The 9333-nt window shown below is 31.8% G+C and overlaps 1 protein-coding gene across 1 annotated transcript; it reads right to left on the bottom strand.

Annotated features, from left to right (window-relative positions):
- Positions 1-3779: 3779 nt before the first annotated feature.
- Positions 3780-9133, bottom strand: LOC139099718 (PDZ and LIM domain protein 1-like). The gene is made up of 6 exons (XM_070652226.1): positions 8906-9133; positions 8684-8838; positions 8456-8514; positions 6573-7143; positions 3902-3949; positions 3780-3840 (listed from the first exon to the last, which is right to left on the bottom strand). Exons 1-6 carry the CDS (start codon positions 9131-9133, stop codon positions 3780-3782), a joined length of 1122 nt encoding a protein of 373 aa, XP_070508327.1.
- Positions 9134-9333: the final 200 nt, after the last annotated feature.

Genomic DNA, 9333 nt, shown 5'->3' with positions numbered 1-9333 from the left:
AAAATTTATATCCATATCAATGAATAGTATTGGATTATACTTAGCTTTAATATCCTTATCCAATAGATAAACAACGTGGCTGAATATTTTCATAACATTAAAATTTCATGCTCAATAATTTTCATGCGGAATTAAGGAGATATGAGATTGTTATGAGCTTAGAACTTTCTTCGTAAAAAATGAAATGAATTTCCTATTTTGTTGTCGAGGACTTTTTTTTTATGTCCTGAAAAAAATTGAAAGAAAAGCACAACTATTGCTGTTTTATGTATTCGTATTTTGTTTTTCACTACCACCGATTTTTTTGACTTTTTTTCAGCAAAAGGCAGAACAAAAACATACAAAGAAGTTTTTTTCATTCTATTATAAGCAAACAGTAGCATAAATGGCTGTAGAATACATACATGGCAATAGAAGTGATGGCACTTTTGCTGTTTAGCATAGCTTAGGTAGGATTTTGATGTTGAAAGGTCAATAGGGGTTGATCGGATGGAATAAGACGCATTTTTTGTGATGAACATAGTGAGAACTGTCCAGAGGCGTATGGTGAAGGAGGTGCTGGAGATTGAACTCTTCTAGCCCTCCTCCTATAAATTTTTGCAATTCATACAAAATATGTACATTTTTGAGAATTTTAAGGACTGGATAAAATATGACCAAACTTAGAAATAAGACGATTTAAACCCATTAAATACTTACTTTCTTACTTCGTTGTCCATACAGATCATTTATGATCCATTGCCTCTCTCAGTTGACGTCTAAAACGACGGCTCTATTGCTGGTTGACCTTTGCCAATTACCAACATCAAGTGCTTAACTTTAATTACCACTTAGTTAGTGTGAATCACCACTAATGTATTTTTGCTTTCAAGCCTGAATCAATTCGTTTTTAGGCATCATGTGCCTCAGTGCATATATCTTATGACACCAAAACCAGTAGGGCTCATTTATAAATATCTCATTCCTGGCCTCCTAAAGGAGATCAATGCGAATATATGTGACTTTAAGCAGCTCGTAGTTTAACTCAATCATATACCAACCTCACCTTCTCGCGGTGGAGACCGTCAATTCCTGCCACATAGTGAGGTGGAGTCAAACGAGGCTCTGGTTAACACAGGGTACGTTGGGCTAGCAAACCACGATCTTCAAATAAAAGCTAAAATAATCAGGGAGAGAGTCGGACTGGAAGTAACAATGAGGACCAAGGTTGACTATGGATCACAATTGATCTGTATATGGCCAGCAAAGGAGAAGACGAATACCTTCAAACTAGGGATTGGCAAATATTCGAATATATTCTGCCCAATGCTACCCCAAACTCCATCAAATGCCACAACTGTCCATCGAACATCTTAAATTAAAATAATTAAAGTCCATCACTTGACATTCCCAAAGTGACTGCCACTCAACTCAACCAAAATCACACAAATTTGTATTTTTTTCTATTTCCAACATTCTAGACATGAACAAGCAATAGACTCGTTTTTTATGTTTATGTCATACATCCCATACAATAAATAGGAAAATACATTCATACATACAATTTTATATTTGTGAGAATGAATGAAAGAACAAGGATATAAGAGAAAAGAAGGCAAGAAGAAGAAGCAAAAAACATTTATGGAATGCAGACGACAAATTCGTTTTTGTAGACATATTTGTCAACAAAAGATTTTCTCACAAACACATTGAATTCTATGACAAAAAAAAGCTACGGTAAAAAAGGGATGTCGGCAGCCAAATGATATGTAAGCTGAAAAGTAAAGTCGGGAATTTGTTAGACTAAGAATTTGAATTTTTTGTGTTCATCAAAGGTGCGGGATGAGGTGGATATGAAATATTTTACAAAAAAATTAGAAGAACCACAGCAAATATTTGTGAGAATGACACTGGATGTTATGGATTTATTGTGTGTAATAAAATTTATTTGTGTCTATTGTTTTGAATAAAGAAATAAAACTGAGAATTTATGAAGATGTTTATTAGGGGGGCTTCAATTATGTTGTTGTTTTTGGCTTGCTTTGGATCAGAAGTTAGACGAATGTAGGCAAACAATGTAAAGCTACAAAATTTAGGCACTACTTAAAAAATTTGGTAAATGGTGGCCAGGAAATGATGCTCGGATTTGCATAAAATCTAATTCCACAAATTAGTCATGCTGGTCTGAAAACATTCCCGATTGCACGAAAATACGTAAGAACTAGTTGATAGCAAATTGATGTCAGTTGATGACAAATTCTAACGTATTTTTGTCCACTCGGGACTATTCCCCGACACCTTTCCCACCGTGTACCTTTATAGAAAGCTCCTAAATTCATTCAACCCAGACTCTCTATTTCTCTACTTTCTTACTTTATCCACAAAACGACAATACATCAATGCTGTTTCTCACACATCCTTCAACTATCAAACAAAAGACACAGAGCAAAAATATATCCTTTTATCTTTAATTTGAAAACTTCTTCATTATAATTTGCGGTTGAAAACAAGAATTATTTTTTCTCATTAGTTAAAACCCATTCGCAATTATAATAAAAATTATGTATGAAAGCATCTAATGTGTTTCAAAATACTGGTTTGCTTTTATATTCATTTTCTTTTCATTCAAACTAGAGCAACTAGAAGAATAGAAGGGAAAGTATTAGAGAAGTTTTGGGGCATTGAAAAGGATTAGGCGCATTTCTAGGAAGTCATAGGGTGATAAAAAGGGGAAAATCTGGTTTTAGGCAGAAGATTATCTAGCCTGAGGCTAGGTTTAAGCCAATTTTATACATGGTAATTTGTGACCTGACTTTTTTGCCATATTTACACTGTGTGTCTTTCATACTCGAGGTTTAAATGCATTTTAATGGTATTTGAAGTAGTCAGCAAAAGATACAACTTCAGATGCTTTCTAGGAGAGATCATGGATGAACTGCTTTAATTTGCTGCAATCATTTCATCTACGAATCCACATGAAAGCGGATTCCACTTGGAGTTAATAACAGAGCTTCAGTGGAGACAAAGAAGCCTCATTGCGAAGCCATATATGACACTCGAGTATTACAGGATCTCCTGGAAGGAAACTGTTGATAAAGACAATGTTGTACTTGGTATTGGTAATTGTTAGACAAAAGGCAGCGATAGAAACAGTTTTAGGCGTCATCTGAGGGAAGTCATGGAAAACAATTGATTTGTACAACAGATCGTAGATCACAGTGCCTTTTCGTTACCTACGGAGCCTAATCTTTATTCTATTCTACATTATCCTCCCATCCCCCCTGATACCCCTCAATTTTTGGCTTAATCTAAATCTAAATCCCTAATCTAAATCTAAAATGATGATTCCCTTACTATCCTACTGATGCTTAGACAAACCAACATTTCAGTCAAAACATCCTCAACAAGAAACATTTCAAAGCTCCCACTACATCTCTCAAAGTTTGTAAAATGTAGAAAAAGAAGCAAAGAATGAAAAAAAAAGTAACAAGCACACACTAAAAAGACATTCATTCAAGTTTAAAAATAATGTGGATTTTTAGAGTGTTCTTTAATGTGGGTAGATGTACACATTAAATTAAATAACTTTGTGCCATAAAAAAAGATAAAAGTGAACAACAAGAAGACACAAAAAAATTGCAAAGCTTTTTGAAATTGAAAAAAATACATAAATTCATAATGTATAAGACATTTTATTTCCATATCATAAAAAATTGAAAAAAAAAAAAGAAATTTTTGAAAAAAAAAATTATTTTTACAAAAAAGAATTAACAAAAAAAAAAGAAAGGCTGAATCAATTTTTAAGGACTTCTCTTTCGCTCATAAAATGAAATGACTTTCGACTCGTTGAGTTGATTAATCCTAAAATAAGAAAAGAGTGAAAAAATCTCAAAAAAATGAAAATTTTCAATAGCATTCTTACTTGTTATGGAGTAAAGCTACACTTGGCACTAAATGGCAGTTGCTGCGTCTGAAATGAGAAGAATGGTGAGGAGAAAGTTGAGTGATTTTTTGTATTTTTTGAGCGTCTTGACTTGTGGGTGGAATTAAAATATCAAGAAATTTATTCAATGAAATTCAGACGAATTGGGATCAATTGAATGAAAATTTATTTGAAATGGATGGAAGTGAACAGCTTGATTGCTTTTGCTGTGATAAGAGATGTGAGAAAGAAATATTTCATTTTATTAAAGTATTTGAGATTTTTTTTTGTTTGAATTATTAAAGCTTTAAAAATATTTAATTGAAATTAAACTTTAAATTGGAAAAATTAACATTTGAAATTTAAATTTGGAATTTAAAATTTTTATTTTAGAAAATTAAAAAAATTCAATTTTAAAATTTGTAAAAAAAATAAACTTAAAAAAAATAAACTTAGAAATTTTAGAATAAATTTTGAATTTAAACTTTAAGTTTATTTTTTATTTTTTAAAAAAATTTGAATTTGTATCTTTTAAAAAAAAATTGAATTTAAAGGGTTTTTGAACTTTTAAAATTCGGAACTTTGAATTCAGAACTTGTTTGAAAAAACTTGAATTTAGAAATTTTGAATTCGAAATATTTTTTAAATTTTTTTGAAATTTTAAACTATTTTTAATTCTGCTGAATTTTGAAATTTTCAATAAATTTTGAATTTAGAAAAATTTAATTGTAAAAACTATGAATTAACAGAAAATTTTAATTTTAATTGTCGAGTTTAGAAATGTTTAGAATAATAAATTTAAAAGTAAATATAATTTTTTTAAAAAAGTTTTGGTTTTAAAATTTTAAATTTCGGAAATAGGTAGTTTCAATTTTTAATTTATTCAAAAAATTTAATTTTTTAAATTAAAAAATAAAAAAATTTAAAATTTTAAATTAAAAAAAAATTCCAAAATTTTTAAATTTCAAAAAAATCAATTAGTTTTCACCTTAATACAACTCAGTAAACCCTTTTCTAAGCAGATTCCCCAATAAAACTTTTCTCCTTTCCTGAACTTTCATTTTATCTCCCATCTTACAAAACTTTCTACTCTTTCCTTCCTTTTCAATATTCTAAAATAAATTGTTAAGCATAAATTTTCTTATTTAATTGAATTTTTTCTTTCCTATCCGTTCAAAATAAACATGAAGAGGATGAACGAGTAAATTTATGTGAAATTCACTAGAAAAAAAAATCAATAAAAATAAACCGCAACGAGGGCATCAATTTTGTTAAAGCTTCTCAACCACTTTTCAAATGAGAAATTTCCTGAAAATAATTTCTTTTTTTGCTATCTCTTTTAAATTTTGTGGTTTGAAATTTTTGCTGCGAAAATTATTTGAAATGTTTCTATTTTTGGGGTATGAATTGAGTTTATGACGGGATAGGCAAGATTAAGGATGGTTTCAATGATAAATTTTAATGTAAATTCAAGTATATTAATAGATGAGCGGTTATGTTCATAAATTACGAAAACACCTTGGATCTGTAGCTGCGTGTGGCACTAAATATGATGAAAATTTGATAGCACTAATCGATTAATCCAGTAGTGTTCAACCTCATATATTTCGTGGTACACCTTGGTGATAAACCTTGATCAATCTACACACAAATTTTTGGCGGTACACAGGTTGCCCCCAACTCGGTTATTTGATTCAATATACAACGTGACTTTGACTTGATACCGAATTCGGACTGTCACAGTACTGTTTAAATCCGGACTGTCCTTGTCAGAACCACTCCTACCTGGTGTTAGACTTTGGATCGATTAACGAGTGACCTCAAAACCAGAAGTGTATTCATGAAGATTTAGGAGTCAATCTATTCTTCTTTTTAGTAAGCTTTCCTTTTAAACTTTTTAGGAAAGACTTTTTAGCCTTCTGATAAGACTTTCCCAGAAATTTATTGTCCCTGTCACGACATTGCTTCGAGCTTAAGCTTAAAACTGTCAGGATCTTGTTATTTTTAGAACAAATTAAATTTATCGAAGTTTATCAAATCTCAATCTCGAGGTCTCAATCTCGAGAATTTGTCAAGACCGAGACTTCGGGAAACCTTAATCGACAGCTATGAGATTTTCTCAAATCCATCAAACTTAGAAAAATGTCCTGAATATAAAAATTCCCTGAAAATTCAGTTCTATAGACACCAGAAGAAGCCAGACTAGGAATTGAGGAACCAAAAAAAATCAAATTTTTTTGAACCTTCTACATATGTAATAGTTGATCCCTAACATAAGTAAACTAGGTCAAGGTTATGCAACAATCCAATAAATCTCAAAAACTTCTGCACATCTTGAAAATATTATTTTCATTTACTAGTTCTTTAACTTCCTTAACATTTATGTTCCACTAGAGAGAATAAATGTCGGAAGCAGTAAAGAAGAAGAAAAAGGAGAAGAAAAGATCAAAAAAAACTTTAATTTTACTGTCAGAAAGGCTCGAACAATAAATTCCATTATAAATGGTAAGATTAAATTTTATCACTGTTTGGTGCTGCTTACATCCCATTTCAAAATAAAACTAAGGAATAACTTTTTTCAGTCAATGTAGGTCAACATTTACACATCATCCTTATCACTTGTGTCTTGCCACCAAAAAAAAGCAAAAACTGAATAAATTAAGGAACTTACTTGTGGATGGTCTTTTGATTTTCGCATAACTTTTGCCACGACTTTTGTAAAGTTTGAATCTTTTCATTTTTCTTTCGCTTCTCCTCATCAAGCTTTATCATTTCTTCTGACTTTATGGACTCACAAATGGACTCATCTTCACAATTCTCATAATCATCCTCATCATCATCGTCATTGCCATTTTCATGTTGCTTTCTATCATCATCATCAACAGCTAAATCTTCAAAAGAATATGAAGTCTCGCGTGTACTTGACAAATTCTCATCCATTTCAATGTGCTCAAAGTTCTTATCCATCTCATCCTCATCCACCTCCTCTTCCTCAATTGTTGAAAATTGCTTCTCATTCTCATACGATGCTTCACGTTCCATTGATGATGTTTTTTCATTCACATTCTCATCATTTTGATGATTCCATGATGATTCAAGTGTATCCGGATCCATTGTCATAAATTGCTCTAATGCTGTCGTAACCATTGCAAGCTTTGATTGTATTTGTGGCGGAATATCTGTCATCGTTGATAATAGTTGTTGTTGCATTTGACGAAGCTTTTGTTGAAGACTTACGGGACCTTAAATATAAAATTGGAATGAATGAATTTTTCAAGTGAGGAAATTGTGGACTTTTTTTTGGAGATGAAATTGTGAACTTTTTGTAAGATAATGGAATAAGATTTTGATGGAAAATGGTAATTAAGTTGCTGGTTCAAGTGCTGACAAAGAAAACATTTTTGTTAAATTGATGCAATCATAGCTTTATGCTGGATATGATTTATTCCATTTTGTGATCTCATTCAACTTAGCTTTTCTATTCTTTAGGGCAGAGCTGGAAGTCGACTTGGATTTTGTATTGAAAAGTAGACTTGAGTTGAGTCGACTTCGAGGACTGCTTTTAAGGATGTATTTCATTCAGGTTAAACTAAATCCTTTTTATAAAATGTATATACACGGGATTATCGATTTGTATTTTAATTGGAATCATATACATGTGAGAGAAAAATGTGACTTTTGTGATCTGTTGCTGGATCAGGATGGTTCACTTATTACGTTACGCTCTTAGGAAGTGGAGAGAGGGGAGGAGGAGTTGAGATGTTGTTATACTTCATAAAGATCTTTCCTTGGAGATATTGTTAGGAAGGAGATATTGTGTGAACGAAGAGAAGGGCAAAAGGAGAGGAGGGTAAAGGGAAAGGAAGGTGAAGGGGGAGGGGTCAATTTTCGCAATATGTAATAAGTGAACGGTCCCTTATTATATCACAAACTAACGAAGAATGAACAAAAGAATTATCATAATATATCGCTTGCACCTCCTCTGTCCTCTAAACGAAATAAGTCAGCAGATTTCTTTTGTTGAGTTGACCAAAATGCAGAATAGTTTAAGTGGTCTAGTACTTAATTTCCTAACACAGCAGTATTACTATAATGATCTTTAATTCTAAACCTACTTAGTATGCACTAACCCAAACAAATAAGGAACATGCTCATGAATGTATCCCTAACGAAATCGAGCATAGCATGCTCAATTATATTTATTGATGGGTATACCATGAGTTTGCTCATTTGAGTGAGTAGATTTTATGGCATCAAATACCCACATGCATAGATGACTTACTCAAAGAATCCAACATCTATCCTGTTCATTCAAACCATAGTTGCAGAACAGGCACTTATCACAGGCAAAAACCGTACAATTTCTTAATAATTTGTAAGGTTATTCCTCCAAAATCATATAAGTTATCGAGAAATTGTACTTTTTGCCTGTGACAGGTCCCTGCTTTGTAACTCTGATTCAAACACTATGAATCCCATAAAAAATACCAATTTACCCAATAATTTTCCACCCATTGAATCAATTCCATCAATCTTACAAATTCAAACACAAACCTTCGAGCACAACCTCTTCAATCGTTTGCACATCTTCATCATCTTCGTTTGCATCAAATCTACACATGGAATAACGAGAGACGTAGAAAGGAAAAAAAGCAAAATGGTAGCAAAAATTGAATTGCAAATTAGTTCACATATAAATCATAAGTATGTATGCATACATAAGATATATATATATATAAAGTAGATATGCATGCATATGAAATTGAAAATTGAAATCATTACTTTGCGACTTGAAGCGTTACATCACCACCTGCGACTTTACCAAGATATCTATTTGCTTGAACTAATGTCATATCTTCCGTGTCTCTTCCATTGATTGATAAAATTGCATCGCCGAGTTTTAAATTTGCTTTTTCAGCGCGACTATTTTCCTTCACCTGTTTCACATGCAAGAGATTGAATGATTGTACGGATAGAGGAAGTAATCATAAATATCATACATACATGAAAAATTGTTATTGGCATAAAAAAATCCTTTCCGCCTGTCACGCGAAAACCTAGCAATTCGCCTATATCTTTTAACTCTTCACCTGAATCATCGCAACTTTCTTCAACATCATCATCGTCATTCTTCTCTTCATATTCCTCATATTCATCTAGTGCTTCTGATGTTTCACTCTCGTCATCGTAGTCTTGATGAATTGTCGATGATTTTGTGATTTTTTCAGGCATTTTTTTGACTGCTACTTTTGCTTCTAAAATTGAAAATTAAAATGGTATACAATGTAAGTATAGGCTGAATGCTTTGAGTGACCTAAAGAAGAATATAAGTGTACAATGAACATTTTTCGATAGGATTTTGTGAGTAGGAACAAAGGAAATGAGAGAATATTGAACGCTTTTTATCAATTGTGAATTTTTTGGTCAATTGT

Source organism: Chironomus tepperi, unplaced genomic scaffold, assembly GCF_022539635.2.
Source record: "Chironomus tepperi strain 1889 unplaced genomic scaffold, CSIRO-AGI_Ctep_v1 contig_483, whole genome shotgun sequence".
In the NCBI taxonomy this organism is placed as follows: Eukaryota; Metazoa; Arthropoda; class Insecta; order Diptera; family Chironomidae; genus Chironomus; species Chironomus tepperi.
The sequence above is the reverse complement of the archived record's forward strand: the minus strand, read 5'-3'. Positions and strand labels throughout refer to the sequence as shown.